The 19,164-nt window shown below is 38.1% G+C and overlaps 2 protein-coding genes across 9 annotated transcripts in view; one reads left to right on the forward strand and one right to left on the reverse strand.

The window, feature by feature from the left end:
* UBP1 (upstream binding protein 1) overlaps window positions 1-2,680 on the forward strand; it is a 40,145-nt gene extending 37,465 nt beyond the window's left edge. For all 6 annotated transcript variants that reach the window (XM_069810430.1, XM_069810416.1, XM_069810449.1 and 3 more), the window contains one exon: window positions 793-2,680. In XM_069810430.1, the coding sequence (XP_069666531.1) occupies window positions 793-830 (38 nt within the window). In that variant the 3' untranslated portion in view covers window positions 831-2,680. The remainder of the gene's footprint in view (window positions 1-792) is intronic.
* A 227-nt stretch (window positions 2,681-2,907) lies between these two features.
* FBXL2 (F-box and leucine rich repeat protein 2) overlaps window positions 2,908-19,164 on the reverse strand; it is a 56,206-nt gene continuing 39,949 nt past the window's right edge. For all 3 annotated transcript variants that reach the window (XM_069810476.1, XM_069810466.1, XM_069810482.1), the window contains 6 exons: window positions 15,836-15,966; window positions 11,752-11,812; window positions 10,275-10,319; window positions 9,940-9,996; window positions 5,805-6,017; window positions 2,908-4,823 (listed from right to left, as the gene is read on the reverse strand). In XM_069810476.1, the coding sequence (XP_069666577.1) occupies window positions 4,716-4,823; window positions 5,805-6,017; window positions 9,940-9,996; window positions 10,275-10,319; window positions 11,752-11,812; window positions 15,836-15,966 (615 nt within the window). In that variant the 3' untranslated portion in view covers window positions 2,908-4,715. The remainder of the gene's footprint in view (window positions 4,824-5,804; window positions 6,018-9,939; window positions 9,997-10,274; window positions 10,320-11,751; window positions 11,813-15,835; window positions 15,967-19,164) is intronic.

The following is a 19,164-nucleotide window of genomic DNA, read 5'->3' on the forward strand; positions in this document are numbered from 1 at the left end:
GTGGTATGAGTCTCCCTTTAGTGTTTCCGATTAATCCAATGCTTTCTTAGGAGTCCAGTTTACTTCTGGTTAAAGGTGCCAGGAAATTGCTATAATCGGTGGACAACTTTGACTCTGTGCAAACTTTACCTACAGAAACTGTCCCAACTTTGAAGATCCAATTCCCAATTGTTAATCATAACCTTTTTGTTCAGTACAAGTAGGAAATTTTTAAAAGCTATGTTTTTGCTATAGAGGAGGTGTATTTTTAAAGTGTGCTTCACTTTATGAGCATCCTAACTTGAAACTAATTGTTTTGCATTGTATAAAATCTATTCATGTGGTTAGTGATTGTTAGAGACCCATTTGTCTCGGTTGTTAAGCCTTTTGTTGGTCCTGCTAGCTTCTAAGCTTAAAATCCACAGGGTGGTTTTTTTAACGCTGTTTCCATTTGGCTTTCTAGTTTAAGGCTGAGCATCACAAAACAGATGATTAAAAACATATGCTAATGATTTATATTGGTCTTGCAGAAGTTCACTTCTTTCTATGATATTAACTGTCACTGTCAAATGAGGTGGTTTAATGTGTAATAGGAAGAGTTCAGAAATAACTGCAACCCAAAGAGATTTTTAAAAGTTATTCTTCACACATTTAGTCTGAAGAGCAAGTTACTGATACTTCACATTTCAAGTTCAAGATTTCATAGTAGGAATGAACTACTTCAACATGGTAAAAACCAAGTCCGTACTTCGATGTTTTGGTGCATTGGCTCTGACATTTATGAAAAGACTGACACTTTTTTCTCTTTTCCAGCTGAAAATGGTGAAGGCTTCCACATAATTTTGAAGTGATGTCACACGATTGCTAGACTGATACTCCAACGCAGAATTTTAAGTCCTGCCTAAAGATTATGAAGATCATCCAAAACCTTAGGATCTAACTTCACCGTATAAGATGTTTCATATTGAAAACACAAAATGATGTTTCTAATGAGCTGTTTGATAGGTGAACTTTCTTATCACTGCCATAGCTAAGTGTCCTCATGAGAGGGAGGTATAATGCCATGACAGCTTATGTACAGGCATGGAAGACAATGTAAGCAAAGGTGCTTGCCCTTTACTGAAAATAAGGCAAATTATGGCCAGTAGATACAGTTTCTAGAAGTAAAGCGCTCTTGCTTTTCTATTACCTGTATCCAGTTGGAGATGAATGTAAACTTATTTGGGGGCATTTACCTTTCTGTGCCAGTTTGTCTATTACTTGCTTGTACCTTATGCTGGTTTTATTTTCTGATGTTAGCAGAGCACATACTAATCTGTGTGGAGATGAGTAGTTAAGCTGATAGTGATCAGGTTGTCAGGTCTTTTGAGAGTAAAGCTGTCAAAACAGCTTCCCGTGTAAATTGTGTATAAGAGTGTATGTAAGAAGTGTAAATGCCAGAACAGGGCTTTTAAGAAGCCCTAGACAGATGCAATATATGCATGCAGCAAACTGCATTATCAATAGTACCTTACTGGAGGGATTAATTAATATAAATCCTATGGGGTACCAAGTAATTGTGTTTTGCTTTAACAAACTTAATGGAAAAGAATTGCCTATGCATCCTTTATGTTTAGTTTCCTAGGTTCTCTGCGGAACACTGCTGCAGTTTAACTCTTTGCTTGTAAAATTGTGGGTTTAAAAATGCTAGCAGTGAGAGGTGGACTTCTATGACATAGTGGAATTACGCTGATGAGGGAAGATGACCCACTGGCACCACAGGGCTGTCATAGCTTTCAGCAACATCGAATAAATTGCTTAAGAAACACTAAATGTGCACCATTTAAGTCTCCTTCCCAGCAGGTAAAGGCCTTGCTGTAGTTGCTATTATGGACAAGTATCTTAACTTTTCTGTTGACCTTTTTTCACCCTCTGATCCATACTGTACAACTGTTACAGTGCCTCTTCCATGCGACCAAATATTTACTTTTCTTTGAAACAGGCAATGTGCTTTTTCAGTATTTTGGATATTTCTTGTAAAGACAGGGCACAGCATTTCCTATGTTAACATTAAGTTTCAACTGGTTAGGTACTTAGAAGGGAATATTTCAAAAGGCATTAAGTGACAGCATCATAGCTGTCACTTTTGTGCCTTTGAAAAGTTCCACTTTGATCTCTGGCTTAAATGCTTGGGAATAGTTTGCTTTTTATGCTGCAGTGTTCAGCGTAAACACCCTACTACAGCATGTAGAAAAGCGACTTTGATTTTTTTCATTCCCTCTCTTTCATAACTGGCTCAACTGCTTAGCAGAAAAGCTTCTTAAAGCTGTAGCATTTTGAAAATTTAAATTCATCAAAGCTAGGGGTTTTTTTCCTGTTATTTTTTCTGCACTGAAAGTAAAATTTTATGTACTTAAACATTTCTGCCTATAAGTTGTTCATCTTTGGGTATTGTTTGGTCCTAGTATTTTCTTGAACTGACACTTGTGTCTTTTCAGCTCACACCAGATTCAAATCCAAATATTTTATAAAAATGGAAAAATCCTTGATTGGAAAGTATCCAAATATCTAATTTTAAAGAATATTGAAAGTTGTACAGTAGTTTGTCCAGCTCACTTGAAATTGGAATTAAATTATGGCACCAGCAAATTGCTTTTGTTTTTTAATAAGATGTACACATTTCAATTTAAGTATAATAAATGTTTTTCAATAATTTTGTAAATGTGCTTTTCTTTTTTTTTACTTTCTAACACATTAGAGCTACTTCTGTTGTTAAGATTCAGATTAACTGGAAGACTTACTTACCCTAGCAATAACAGTAGGTAAAGGTAAGTAATAGAAGCAAATTAGCTCTGTAGTTTATCCTGCACCCAACACATGCATGTAGATCTTTCTTCTGCTTCTAATAGAAAACTTTGTGAAATTTGAAATAATGGAAACCAATTCAAATTTGACGTCAGCTGATTGTTTATTTAAGTGTCCTATATCAGAGGGTAGGTTCCATTTGGTTTTGTACATCTTTAATGCAATAGACTTACAAGGTTCATTATGTTAGAAAAAAATGAGCCAACAAAAGGCAACACATCTTGACGTACTGGTACCAATGACTTCCCTGGTACAGTTGAGAATAAAATCTGCTTAAAACTCTCCAATACAGCAGTATCTTATAAGTATGATTGTAACAACACTTCACTACTGTGCAAAACAAGCCCTGATTGGCTTATTTTCTAGTAGTAAAGAAACCCACGTACTGTGCTCTTAGCTCTAATTTAAGCTCAAAGTTGAGGTCTTCATTTGCTGTCCCCATCGTCTGTGACTGAAGCATGAACGCAACCCAGCTGTTGTTAGCCATAAAAGTATCTTCAAGTTCACACTCCTTTTAAAACTTGGGGGGGGGGAATTGCAGTACTATCCAGTAGTAGCTTCTTCAGCTGCTTTTTAAGCCAGTATTTCTATTAGTGAACACACAGGTCCTGAACTCTTAAAACATACACACAATCAATCAATCTTACACAAAAAAGCTTTCTGAACTGTCGAGTAGTTTATCTCAGATAATTAAGTTGCTTAATATAAAAAAAAGTTTATTTTTTCTAACCCTCTAGCACTGAAAAACTAAGGATGAAAGCATGGCCTTAAGAGTTAATACATAGATTTTTATTATTATCATCATTCAGAAGTTGACAGCTTCTTAAATAATCCAAATGTGAAGAGTTTGGCTTTCTACATTTGAAAACCACAGGTTTGGTTTGGTTCAACTCCTGCCAAAAGATTTTTTTGCCCATCTGCTTGCTGTGTCCCTAAAACAGGTGAGACAAACAGCTTGAATTGAATTCCTCACTCCACCATAGTTCCTATAACTGAACCTGGTTTCCATTCTCATCTACAGAAAAGCAGGAATAACGCACCCCTCCTTCCTAGAACAGCTGCATCCTTTCCTTAAACACAGAGGAGGTAACTAAGGGGCACAGGAATGGCGTTACAGGAAGCACCATGAATGATTGTGGCAGCCAATAACAGTAGAGTGCTCAAGCTCTACCACAGTGGATTTCTTACCCCTTTTAAAGGCCGATGGCATTGGGCTTAGAACATGCTTCAGTGATGGGCAAGCTTTATACTAACACATAGTTCAACTGAACCAAGTTCAAAAACCTGGAAAGTATTTCTATTTATATAGTTATCTTGAGGTACTATCTTGCCTTTTGACATTACCTATTACACCCTGTTATGTAATTAAATACAAAGCTGAATCATGAAAAAGTAGAAGCCGTTTTGCTGTAAGAGCTCATGATTACCTTGCCTTTTTTTGGTCAACATCTGCTAAAGCTGATTTGTCCTTAAACCTGATACTTAATCTGTCATGTATATTACAGAACAGCAGGTTCAGTTCCTTGGTGTGATGGACTTGAGCCCCACGTTATGTTAGAACTTCACGCTGAGTAGTGCTTACAAATGCAAATTAACTTCCAAGTTTAGTGAACTGCTGAAATGCCCGCACATTTTACATGGTACTTCAGTTCTCATGCCAACAGAAGGAAGGAGTTACTAATACAAACCAAAGCATCACCAACTTAATCCACAGCTGCACATGACATGACATTAAGATTTTTACCTGGAAAAAAATGCTTTTCTTGTCACAAAACTGGATGACCAAACAAACACCACCATTAAGACTGTCAGGAAACGACTCCTTCCACTGACTTGCAGTCCCATTCTCTTCTTCACCACCACCACAATTTTCTATGTGGTTGCACTTACTGTCAAAGAATAATACAGCATCTGCAGAGGCGCTGTCCGCTCCCTCCTACCGAAGGAGGGGGAGTTACTGGAGCAAAGTAAGCATGAACTTTGACATGAGGTAGATGAGCCTGTGGATGAAAAGTCTGTGTTACGATGGGAGAGGAACAAACATAACTAGTAAAAAGCAGCCATACACCTCAATTACTGCCAACAAGTGGGCTCTCACTAAGGTTGGTTAGCCAAAAAGCAAGCATCTATACACTTGATACTATCCAGGCTGTCTTCTGACATGTAATTCTCATATCCCATTCAGCTAAGGCACACTAATTAATGTCTGGGCACACTCACCTGCTCAGGGTTCCCACTTACTTCCCAACAAAGCACCCATCAGGCCAGAGAGCTCCCTGTCAGGAGAGGCATGTGTTCTGCTGCAGGGGAGAGACAGACCCCTGGCTAGTGACAAAAGACTCGCTCATCTGTATCCCGTCTCTCATATTCCCTGCTTCTCTCATCCTAGAAAGCAGCATGGTATAGAACAGGGCATCTGCCCTCAACAGTCACTATCAATCAGGGATGAGCTTTCCAATTGCAAAAGTGTTTGGACAGGAATCTGGGATACGAAGCTGCAGACGAGTTTTAACAGTAAGGCTAAAACACTGCCCCCAAGGAAGGTGGTCGCTGACCTAATGGGGGGGTACACAGAGGAAAAGTTTGTGGCTGGATTCCAGGGCCTAACAGCCCCACAACCTATTAACTGAAATCTCCACACAGATGTTCTACTATTGGCTCTGCATATTAATGTATATTTTAAGAGTTTAAGAATACCACTACACAATCCTAAAAACATAGAAGCCTGTACTTGAAAAAATACAGAAAGCAGAAGTTAAGCACTCTTCATTCCAACAGCAAGTGTGTCATGAGTTATAAACAATTACTACTGCTCATATAGAAGAGCTACCTTTAGTCCCTAGAGGTGGGGACCTAACAGAACGATATTCAGACTTTGTTTTTCCATCCTCCCTTGCCTGGGACATCTGCAGGATTTGTACAATCCCAAGCAGTATCAACACCTCAGGCATTCCTGCCGGAACAAGTCAGCAAACACGTACTCTGATTCGTTTGATTCCGGCTCGCGTGACTTGCTGACAGTCATACAGCTCAATTCTCTCCAAGTTGTGGCAGTTTTCCAGGTGTTCCAGAGTCACATCAGTGATGAGAAGACAGTTATCAAGCTCTAGTACTTGCAGCCTCTCGTGACCACACGTACTGTTGCTCAGATGAAGAATCCCATCATCAGTGATCAATTCACAGTGAGATAAGCTCTGAAACAGAGAGGCAAACAGTTAGCGACACCACTTGGCCCTAATTACTCTGTCCTCTAAACATCAGAAGTCCTCTTCAACCTCTTCATTCTAGTGGCAGTTACAAAGAGTACACAGCTGAAATCCAGAAGAGTAACAAAAGAAACAGCTCTACTCAACAAAAGAAGGGCTGTGTACTTTAACTTTGCTTCAAAGTGAGTTAGAGTCCCAAAACAGGCATCACTGGCCAACTCCTCAGGCCCTTTTGCTCTCTATCAATGTGGCAATTCAGTTCCAATTGTCACGCACCTCTGTTACTGACAGGTGCAAACAGCACATGTGCCACACCAGAAACAGGCGACAACTTCAAAGGATGATCAAGAACATGCAGGAACAGAGGAGTATCTACTGACAGGAGTTACTGTTTCACAGCTACCATGTTTTCATACATACCACCAGGACCAAGCCTGCGCAAATCCACATAGATAAAGAACAATCAGACTGGACTGATATGCCAAATAATGATTTCAAAAAACCATGAGCGCTTAGCGCCTCAGGCTGTACCTACAAGGAGTAATAAACATCTTGTACAGCTGCAGGAACAAGTCTTTTCTGCATCAGTCAGTAAAATAAACTAAAAAATTCTCCTCTTCAACATATTTTTTTCCTCTTGAATTTCAAGAGGATGGAAAAAGTTGCAGCATCTTGGGCAGTAGCACCACATAAAACAGTTTCCTGGTTCCTTTAGGAAATTCATGACTTTTGGAGAAGCAATGATGATGACAACAGGAAACAGACTTTCCTCAGAAGAGGCTTAAAAAACACTCCTTGTCACCAGTGAAATGAATGTTCTCAAGTCTTCTGCATTAGAAACGTGTGGGATCTATGACCTCTTACTCCTCTCGCTCTGGGCTAGTTCCTTGCTTTATTATGCTCATGCCTATGTCTTGCCTGTACTTGTTTCTAAGTCTAATGGTGACTGGTTTTCAAGTAGCATTTCCTTGCCACAAGTTTTTTTTTCAGACAGCAATGGATGAAGACACACTTGCAGCGATCCAAAAATGCTTTGTAACTTGGCGCAAGCTAACTAGCACTCAAAAGTACCTCCTGCCAATCACCCAAATCAAACACGTAACCCTTCCCTTCTCTCAGTACATCCCATCTACGTTCTTTTATTTCAGCCTGACAAGAAAGCCTGAGGACTACCAACCTTACCCTTATTTTACCTCAGCTAGAGTCATGAGCATTTCTTGCCTGCTACCAGACACACGGGGTCTGTCCTGCCTTTTAGAACAACTTGCCCCTCAACTTTTTTCCTCCTTTGCTCAACAGGTTGAACAAGTAACCAGAGAAGAGGCTGGCAGACAGGTCTGCAACTCCCCCCGAGTCTGATGGGGAACCACCACAGCAGCTTCCCTTCACCTCCAACTGGTCCAATTTTAATCACCCACCAAGTGTGAGCAGCTGGCAGTGACTCCAAGCAACACCACAACTAGTGCATACTGTCTCCAAAAGACAACAGAAATTACATGCTTGCCCCATCAACAGTGTTTTATATTATAACATGTTTACATTCTGCAAGTCTATCAACTCTTTTAAATACTTAAGTTCTCTCCTATACCTACTTTCTCTCTATATATGTTCTGAGCATTTGATTTGGCTCACAGCCTGGAAACAATCAGCAGCTGCAGGGTTAAAGAACATTTATAATAGACTTGCTGTTTCAAGGAAGGACAGGAGGTTATGTGAAGCTGTTGGCTATGGCAGGAGTCTGCTGGCTAATTAAGTGTTTTCCATCCCAGGAAGTAAGCAGCTTTTAAAATCAGCTTTTCTGAGACACTGTATTTGGTACTGAAAGGACAATACAGGATGTACAGCTGAGTTATCAAACTTTGTAAAACAAATATGCCAAATGATACACACTTCGCATTAAACCACATGATTTTTCTGACTTCATGACACTGTTAGAAAGCATTAATAATGTAGAATTTTACAAAGACAACTGCTTGAAATCTTTGGAACAAACAGAGAGGTTCAAATTCTTTGTTAATACATACTAAATGCTATGTATAAATCAAATATGGGGCATGATATACTGTGACAGTTAAGAAACAGTATGATGAACTGAAGAATTCAATTGTCTTCTGATCTCCAGGAATATCAGGAGTATTTAATAGTTTCTCTAATAATTTGCATGTACAATTATTAAGTAGTAATTTGTGGTGAAAGTGTTTAAGTCCAGTAAGTAATAAAGCATTTGAGTACTCTGATACTGATGAAGATTAATAGTTGGTTATAATTGGTCTAACAGTGCTTTTGCTTATTTCCACCATCTACTGAGTTTCCAAAAACCAAGAAACAAATTCAAAGTTGATTTCTGCAATTCCAAAATATTTGTTTAAACTGCAAATATACCTGAACATATGCTAAAGCACAGCTACACAAGAGTTTACAGAACCGTCTGCTAAAGCACAGCTGCACAAGAGTTTACAGAACCATCAACAGTATGTGATTTCACATTTAAAGTATCAAGATCAGTTCACATAAGCTATTTGGCACCTGCTAGTCTGTTTTTTCTTTCCCTGTAATTCTCAGCCATCACTGTTCACTCAGTCTTTGTGTATGTATCCTTCCTACACACAGGATCTACACATCAACAACAAAAAATAATCAATTTTTCTGGTTTCCTTAGAAAAGGTTTGTTATTTTACCAATGCCACACTTCCCTGTCTGTGGGCTAACACACAAAGACCAGCAAACAGGAGCAGGTTCAGAAAAATACTTGGAAATTATGAGGTTTTATGATATCTCTGGTGAAGCACTAGCAGAACTGGTACAAAAGATCTCTTGCAAGTACTGGTTACAGTTGGGATTACAATACAAAAACACATCTGTCACAAAAGAACGGAAAGTGTCCCATATAAATGGCTCCACATCTCCTGACAACTCTTGTTTGGCTTAACATTAAGAATTACGGTACAGAAATGAGGTTGGACAATTAATAAGCAAGAATAAAAAACAACAACAATAAAAAATAGTGAACAAGCTCCTTTTCAAAAGCCATCTCTCCTCATGTTGCTACCTTAGTAACACCAAGTAACACTAATCATAACACAATTTAATTAATGAAGCAGCAAACCATCCTTTAATCCCATCTAAGAACAGATTATAAAGATACTTGTTCTCTCATGTAGATATGAAGTAGTATATAACAAATCTACGCTTATGGGACAACTGGCCCTAAATACAGGAGCTCCTACTGTAAAGACAGTCTAGTAATTTTGGAGTCCCTTGACTGAAGAACAGCCAAATTTATATCACCTGAAATTGTTTTTGATGTTCTGAAAGATCTAAGCAACCACTCCCTAGAAAACACTTCTTTGAAATACAGTAAGCAGGGTACGCCACTGAAGGCATCTCTGTCCTCTCCAATTACATTCAAAAGTCTAGGTCAAAAACACCTTCTGTAATTTACTATGTAAATGTAGTCCTTGGGAAAACCTCCTTGCATGCAAAACTGATTACAGAGTGATTACATTTATCTTCACTGGGTGGTTTTGTTTATTCAATATTTGATGTAAAGTGTCATAGTCCCTAAGAAAACTATTAGTGAACACTTAAGAGTATCTATAAAGGATCTGAGTACTGCAAGTTGAACTAAGTAATCAAATATGAAGGATGTTAACCATAAAATATAAGCTTTCTGGTTATTACTCACTGATTTGGTAGTTTTTTTAATCACACAATGCATGTAAATATTTTAGGAGTAATCTGCTTCTTTTAGAATACTTACAAAACTTACATATATTTTGCACAGTATCATACTACATCAGGAACTTTTTCTAGATACAGAGTGAACAGCCTGGTTTTATATTGCAGGAGTTGTGTACATGTGTGGTTTTGGGGGATGTATTAAAGTTCACAAACAAAGAGTGAAACTTACCAATGCTTGTAGCTTAGGACAGTGTATAGAAAGTTGTATCAATGTGCTGTCAGTTATCTAGAAATAAAAGAAACCAACCATAAGCAGCAGACAGCAGGAGAGTTACCTTCAAATAAGATAGCTCTTTCTCTACCAGATGAAGGTTCTGTTATTTCTGGAAAATATCCAATCACCTGTTACTCTTCAAGTATTTCCCTGTATAGAATTTCCCAACAATTATTTTTATTTACTATCACAAAGAGCACTATTAATAAAAAACAAAGCACATCTAAAAGTGCTAATGCACTGCATTCTTATACTGGATGTTCAATATTCCTTTTCATATTAAATCTCACCAAAACACACTCTTCCAAGTCCATCTTCTCCAGCTCATGGCAATTCTAAAATAAACAACAAACAAACAGATAAACAAAAGATGAAATAAAGCAACATATAGACATACAATCATGCACAGTGCTAGTAATACAGGATAGCACAGCTTCCAAGAGGAAATTGTGAGCTAAATCCCTTCAAGTATTTGATCACCACCAAAGGACAAAAAATGGGGGGGGGGGAGAAAATTTGCAAGCAATACACCACCTCCCTCTCAAACCTCTACATTCCAGCCTTTCTCTTACTAAGTGAAATGTCTCCTTCATGCCCTGTAAGGTTTGAACAGGATATATCAGTACTCACCCACCCCTGCTTCCCTTCCCCCTTTTGGGGTCAACTTCAATTCAAACCTATGGTATTTATAGTCTGTGCACTAAAGCTAACTATTTTGCATACAGATAAATCCAGCTTCTGCGTACATCAACCTGCACCAAACTAATCTGAAACACACTTAAGCCCATGGAACATCTCTCTTCACATTAGAAAGCAGCCTTAAAAACAATTTGCTTTGCTAATGAATGCTGAAAATATTAAAATAGGCTGGGAGAAAGCTGCCCTTCACATTTATACAATCAATTTTCCCAATATTCTGAGAGATCCCTAGCAAGCTTTTAGGAAGTGCTTTCAACATCTGATCATGACTACTTTCAAGAAAATGATGTAACCTTGTGACCTCAAAGCAGACCACATGATGCCATGGCTCAGCCCAAACCCCAACCCCTTTTTTACGGGCATAGGAAGAAATGGTTTAACTTGCAGCTCCCAAAAGCAGGCTTGAGGTGGCTATCGAAAGCCCAAGGCTGTAGTGCTGAATGATTAGAAAAGCACTCTGTTTAACCACTGTGGGTAGAAAAAATACCTTTCATTCACACTAAGTATCATCAGCATAAATGAATCCCATTTACAGAGTATTATTTTTGTGTTCAGATTTCCTAAACCAGCAAGCATACAAGTCTAACTTGAAGCATTTGATACCATCAATATGCTTCCTTTACATATTTACAGCATGAATCAGGGCACAAGTGTTTATAGTTTATAATGTAAGTATTTTTGTAACTTAAAAGGTATGATCAGAATAATATTATATGGTGATTTTGGGGGTATAAATATCACAAAGATATGCATCATTTTTATAGGGGAAGTTTGGCTAGAATACATAGAACAAGTTCAGAATTATGTTAAGCATAATAAATTCAATTGAAACATACTTAAAAAAAGGGGGGAAGTGGAAAATGCAATGATAGATGGCAAAATAGATAAGTTGCAGCTCTAAGTATAATCCAGAAATAAAATCATGCTTTTTAGTCCCCTCCTCCACTGGGTTCTTCCTACTTTATTTTTCTTCTTCTCATATTCCTTCCCAGCAGGACTACATCAATTCACAGCTGTTCAGCAGCAATGAAAACAAGACAAGCTCTAACCTCCTGAAACGACCCTTACCCGTGCTAAAAGCGTAAAACCAGCATCTGTAAGATGTGAACATCTTGCAGCTTCCAAAATCCTAGAAAAGTTTTAAATGTTAAAGAAAACATTAACATAGAGAAAAGCAAATGCATTTGAGATACAAATCTGTTTCTGCAATTGATAGCTAATATATATATATGCCTATTTTTCACAGTAATTTGCAATTAAAAAGCACTAGGCACACTTTGATCCAGCTTATCAGAAGACTCTAACAGTCACAGAACAGATTAAGTTCAATCCTCAAATCTTCTCCACACGAAGTGGAAAAAATTATACATAATTATAGTCATTTTGACCTCTTGTTTCAGTAAGACAGCATAATGCTCAAGTTTTCTCATGTATTATCTGAGGAAAGACATGGGAGAATAAACCCTGAATTAAGGAAATACAGATGAAGCCTGCATCTAAAACCTGTTATCTAAACACAGGATGTTGGGAAGCCACAAAACTGAGAAATGGCTTACTAGAAATTGGTCAGAGCCTGTGCATGAAGCACAGTGAGGCAAGTTACCAGAAAGCAAGGAGCTTAAATTCTCCAAGCCCACAGTAAAAACAATAAACTACACCAACACAACCTTAAAGAAAACAACACAGCATTTTGGAAAGATAAACCTAACACTCTTTTCAGGGGCACTGGGAAGCAGTACTGACCAAAAAAAAGGTCAACTGCCCCAAACAGCACCACTAGTATGCAGAACAGGCCTCCATCCCATTAATGTTTTGTCATCTTTGTTCTCTTTTTTTTAATGAACACTTTTTACTTTGCAGGTCCAGTAAGTATTAAGATGAATAAGGAGAAACCACAGCACCATGCAATGAGCAGCACAAACTAAGTGCAACTTACACACTCACCACAGCAAACACTATTTCTGTACTGGGGTCAGCAGGGAAAAGGCATGAAAAGATGGACAAAACAACTTCTTGCTGCAGTAACATTTAGAGGCACCTACATCCTTCCACTGGTTTAGGAGATCATTAGAAAGCTCTGTCTCCATAGAGAAAGTACAAAGGGAAAAGCCATGCTGTGTGCATAAAAAAAATACAACCTCACCAGAGTACAGGATGTGGGGCTCTGACTATGACTTTGCTGGATCAGTCTCTTCCAAGACAAAAGGAAGAGCACAGCTGGCTTCAGAGGTAGCCCCACAGGATACATCCTTGAAAACCACTTCCAGAGTGCTAGTTTTCAACAAGGTTCAGAAGTATGATGGAAACTCAAGAACAGCCAACAGAGAGGTAACAAGACAGGTACCGCTTCCCAAACGGATGGTTGTAACACCTCTGGATTTTCTTTCCAGACTCACCTTTGGGAACTTTGTGCCCTTCCATCAAGGGCAGCTAGCAACCCATCATAAAATACTCTCAGCTACTCTGAATATTACCTAGGACACCAAATAGGAAGGGAAAAAACCCAACAACAACAACAACAAAATATGGTTCAAGTAACATTTGTTACCATTCTTACTCCTTTCATCAATTACTTGCTTTCAACCCCACCTACACTTAGAACCATTGGATCCCCAACCCCATTACATTTCTGACTTCAAAGGGGGGAAAAAAAATTACATCCACAGTGTGCAAAATAGTGAAGCCGCTACTTACTGCGCATCTGGTTGAAAATAAGAATATGGTAACAGAGGGGTAAGAAACCAGAAGACTAGCAGCTCTAGCTTTCCTGAAATTGGGTGTGCAGTCAGTCAGAAGGGCAGAACAGGGAGAGTAAGTTATATATACACATGCTGCATCAGTCAGGCCCCAGGATGAAAAACAGGTGGGAAGGCAGTGGTCAGCACGAAAATGAGCAAAGTTCTAATTCTTGCTTTGTTTTAGTGATTGTACTTAATTACAGAGGGCTCTTTTTTCCAGATACAGCTGACATTTATTTCCCATCCAGTGATTTGTGACAAAGTACCTAGCATAAGAGCTGATGAAACAAAATGATATCCAAGAGCAGATTCCGCACTCTTATAAAGCAATGTTCTCCAAGACAGACCTCACAGTTACATTCATTGCCTACAGATGTCTTTTGGGCACACCTGGAGTGTCTCTGCACACAGCACCTCCCTACTCCTGTTGAATTAGCAGAGGTGGGAGAGAACATTAATGGGGTTAAAGGCAATATGATCCTAATTTTCACAGCCCCACCTAGACAAAGACATTCATGGTTCTTGGGTGCTTTTCCTAATAAGCCTCATCAAAACAACTACTAGTATTTTAACACTAAAAAGCAGTAAAAAAGGAAAACAGAGAAGGTATCAAGCACTTAAATGAGCAGACATAAAAAGGTATGAGGAGACACCTGTATCTTGATGTAGGGGAAAAAAACCAGGGAACTGGTCAAGCTTAGGATTTTTTTTCAAGGAGATGTCATTTGTGAGTGGTAACAGCTGTGGAACACAGCACCATCATGGAAAACAGCATCATGGGACATCCAAGACCCTGAAGTGAAGCGAGAGTAGCACAGCACAAAATACTCAAAAGCTTCCTAACAGGGCCAGCATGTCCAACAGAGGCAGGAGAGTTTTCTTTTGTACTAAACACCAAAATATTCAGAAGGTACGAACAAGCGCAGAATTACATTTGCCTTTGATTTCCAACATAATTTTTAACAAGTACTTTCCATACATAATCCCAAAAGTCTAGATGTAACCAGCTGTATCATCTGTCCTTCCATCACACACTCCTCTGCAGCAATCACTGCAAAGGGTCATTTTTTTTCATTATACTGTTCCTCATTAAAGGGGAAGAACGGCAGACGCCTTCCCCCTCGTGGTACAGACAGGGGCTAACAGTTTACCTACCAAAGTAAAAACAATTTCTTGGAAAGAACTGCACAACTAATAGCACTTTAGACCACCTTTTATTTCCAATCTGAGCTGTGAATTGAAAGAATGAGAGAAATCATGGAAAAAGACCAGTAATAACAGCACAGCTTTCTAAGGAATGCAATTAAGTGTCAGAAGACTCCTAAGCCCCTAACACTGGCACACATAAGCTCTTGTAAGTATGAATGGTGACACGAAGGGGACTGTCACTCTGGAATTGTCTTAAGGACAGGTTTTCTACAGTAACAAAAACTCTTTTTCATTCAATCAGCTAAAGGAACGCTGCATGTCAGCATACTGCATACTGGCGTTTGAATGTAGCTTCCCCTATTTTTACGGTCTACCCTTTCCTCCATTTATCTGTGACTGAAGTATAACAAGCTGCAACTCCTGCACATTCCTGTCTTAAATGGCAATTTACTTTCATCCAAAAATCTTTTGGTTTGATTAAATTTACATTAAAATTAGACCTTGCAAGAAGTATTATATGTCTCTACAGCCAGAGAGCTGCTGCATGACTGAGCTTCGTTATTAAAGCTGAAGATGTCCTCACTTCTGAGGATACCACCATAACATGTATGTTAGCACAAATTACACCAACGTAAAAGTTCATATTATTTTTAACTGATGAGCCCCTATTACTCAAAACATCCCATAAGTATCAGTCCTCAGTGCTTGTGGAGACATTAGCACACTCCATATCAGAGTTTAAGAATGCCAGGATGCACTGCAGAGCATATTAAAAAAACATGCTAATAAAATCTGTGAATATAATACTCAGGTATGATTTAGCTATTTTTTTTGCAAGACAAACCACTGCAATAAACCACATCAGAGTACAAACATCACAAGACAACACATCTACAGATATTTTTACCTTTTAAAAAAATAATGGGCTTTATATCTTCTTTTCTTCTGGCTTGTAATTAGTACCTAAAACACTTAACTAGAAGCACAGAATTGAACTGCTAGGTTCAACGTGTTTTATTTGTCACATATTACTTCTTGTTTTTCCAATATACAGTGGACTACATTCATGTCAGCTACAGAGGACCAGTCCTCAAGTTTATATTCAGCTGGTACTTCTAACTTAATGTTTTGATTGCAAAGGTAACACAAACAACACAAAGCTAAATTAAACCTGTGGATATCAGCTGATTATCTTCAGAAGTGAATTTCTTAGATCAGGCCAGTAATAACATGACATACTCACGACACGCTCACGACATACTCACTTCAGCCTTGGACAGTTTAGACCAAGTGCTGTCAGAGAAGCATCTGTAAGGTTGCTACAGCCTGAAACACAGAGTGACTGAAGTCTATGGCATCCTCTGCAGATTTTTACAATGCCTTCATCTGAAATTTGCTGCAACACAGAAGAAGGTTAAAGTTACTCCATTATCAAGTAATCAGCTAAGAACAAAAATCAAGTCATATTACTGAATTGTTAGTGTACTGTACATACCCATGGCAACCTGTGGATTTTTAACCAAAAAATACCATCATGAAACCATCTTCACTGATAAAGACAATCAACACACACAATTCCTACTTAGCTATGTCTTTTTCCACAGATCTCTAGTACTGCTCAAAGGCAGTCTGAAGCACAGAGGGAGAGTTGTTTGTTGTTGTCTTCCTCTTTCACTTTGCTTTTGCTTTATAATTTTCTTTTTTTTTTTTTTTTTATTGTAGTTGTCATTGTGTGAAATAGCTCGCTGCTTCTATGTTTGTAGAGTTCAGGTCTTTCATTCCAGTGACTGTGTAAGTTCAGGAACAGTGCAAAAGAGACCTCAAAGCTCAACAGCAGGAGAGCTAACTACCTATTTTGCACTGGAGCACTAGGACCCAAGGGTAAAAATCCTTCACCTTCGGATAGTTTTCAAAGCAAGAATTACAGGTAAACAATTACATATAACCCATTCTTTACAGAAGATAAATGTAAAAGCCAGGTTTGCCCTGCCCTATGCAGTTGTCTTTAACTGAAAGATTTAACTGAAAAGAGGGTTTTTCATTTCTCAAAATTGCTTTGTACTAGATATTCTGAAAAAAGTAACTCTAAATTTGGAGTATGAATAAAAAAGTTTTCTCTGAAACAGGAACTATAAGAAATAGCCCCAATGCAGCTGCACACAAAATAGCAACAGGAACTAGGTTATTGGTGTGTGTGTGCAAATATTATTTTGTTTACATGTTTTCTATTCTGGAAAAAGTATTCACTCCTCCTCCCACTCTTAACTCCAAGAATTTAATTTTTCTGCTGAATGACTAATTCTTCATGGTGAAACAGGTTATTTTATTTCCTGGCCTAACATTACCCTTCCAATAACAAAGACCTCTACTGTATTTTGAATGGAAAATACACATTCCTTTTATAAGTCACTCATCTAGGTACACTAATACTACTATAGCATATTTCTGAGGCTATTACCACAAGCATTACCTTTCATAGATGAAAACAGGATGAGAAATAGCAGCAGCTCAGCACAAAGGGAGATCACCTTATGCTCCCTCCCCCAACCCAGCACTTTTTAATAGCAGTTTATATTTGCACAATTTGTTCTGTCAAATAAAAATTATTCTAGACAGAAAACTAGAAGTCTTGTCTTCTTTTTGTGGATCCGGAAGGATTTGCATAATCTACAGACAAGAAGATAAGCTTTTTTTTTTTTTTTTTTTAGATTAAAAGTCCCACAGCAGTCAGGTATTTCTGGATTTGACTCTCCAAAACATGTTTTCTGGAATTGTTTTGTTTCCTTTGAGAGATACTCATGACACTATTATTGTGAAAAGGAACTATTTGGGAGGTGAGGACTATGTAAATTTTATGCTGCCGTTGGAGATGGACAAAACCCTCAAGTTATATATGAGAATTTTCCATTCTGAAACTGCTTGTGATTTCAATGCTTACATCCCTCTCAGGAAAGAAAAGTGCTCAAAAAATGCTTGCAAGTCCCCAGTTTCTAAAATCTTTCTCTAAAGATGGTACCTTTCAGATGTGCAGTTTCCAGAGTTAATATCAGTTCATTCCACAGCTGCTGGAGCTGACCTGGCATTTTACAGGGTACACAGAAGAGAGCCACTAGAATCAAAGTGTGGATCATATAAAGCACAAGGAGACCTGCTGTGTAAAAATCAGTGCTAGCTCTTTGATCATAAAGAGCCTGGCTGTTTCTGGAAGCATGCTTCTAATCTACAGCAAGCAGGACAAGTCCAGTGAAATAAAACTTTAAAGCACACGTAACTAGGTAGGACACACAGACTATCAACTCAAAAAATTCAAAGGGAAAAATACTTTCACTCATGAGGGTTTTTTTGTTGGTACTTCATATCTACATTACAACAAACATACTGGCCAAAGGAAAATTCTGGTATACTCCTATGCCAATGCCCCTTTTAAGCGGGAGAGATCATAACTGATTATCATCAGACCTCTTGAGAGCCTTCCATGAAAATAATCAGAAAAGGCTGGCCTCGATGTATCTCATTAGTCTCAGGTAAAATAAAACAGAACAACAACTTTGGAGAAGGAGGACAGCAAAAGGAAGAGTGAAAGGGGAGGAAATTACATACTGACTTTATTTATGCAAGTGTGGTTCTGCCTAAAACAAGGAATGTCCTTTCATTCCCATTATCTTTAGGTGCCCAGCTTCAGTAGGCACCTAAATTCAGATTGAAAAATCTGAAAATTCTCTCTTTCACTAAACATCTGGCTCATGGATGCTCAAGCTTTGTATTCCTATTGTTCTTAATTTCTGCAATTTTTTAATATAACTTTTAATAACCCTTAATGCTCCAAAATGTTCAACACTTTAAAGAAACCTATTAGGTCCAAAAACTTTCATCAAATCTTAATAAAAAATGGTCCCATGCCACATTCATTCAGGAATGACGTGTAAGACAGATTTGAAAGTTTTAGCCCAAGCAGACTTTATACCTTCTAGCAATAAAACCTTAGAAAAATTTTCAAAAGCAAAAGAAAAGAATCTAGCTTCATTATTCAAATTTGCATGACTGAAACACTGAAATTCTAATTTATTTTCTAAGGCTTATTTACAGACAAAGAATGACTTACATACATTAAAGACATCTTTCGTGTTCCTAAAAAGTCACATCAGAAACAACAAAAAAGCCAATATAAAATACAGCAAATCTAATTTTTGTGTACTCTCTAAGCAGAATTAAAAGTACATGAATGATTCCCAGTCATTTAATTACAAATGCATGTGTTCCTCCATTACTATTTAAAAAGCATGCCCTTCTCCTGCTATCTAGATGGTTCTGAGTCATCTTCAGTTATGATGCCATCATATTTTACTGTCAATTATGTAGCCCAGAATATGGCTTCTGCTCAATTAGAAACCTTAAAATTATGAATAGACTAAAATGTTTGACCTTAACAGATGGGAGAACAAGAACTACATCTGTAAAACTGCATGGTTTAGCGCATACACAGTTCATAAGATTTGAATGAATGCAGCTAATTCTTACGCTAGAGCTTACTACAGTTAAAAAGTGTAATGAGGGGAAAAAAAATGACCCAACACTCCAAATCCACACTCAGCTG

Source organism: Haliaeetus albicilla, chromosome 2, assembly GCF_947461875.1.
Source record: "Haliaeetus albicilla chromosome 2, bHalAlb1.1, whole genome shotgun sequence".
Classification (NCBI taxonomy): Eukaryota; Metazoa; Chordata; class Aves; order Accipitriformes; family Accipitridae; genus Haliaeetus; species Haliaeetus albicilla.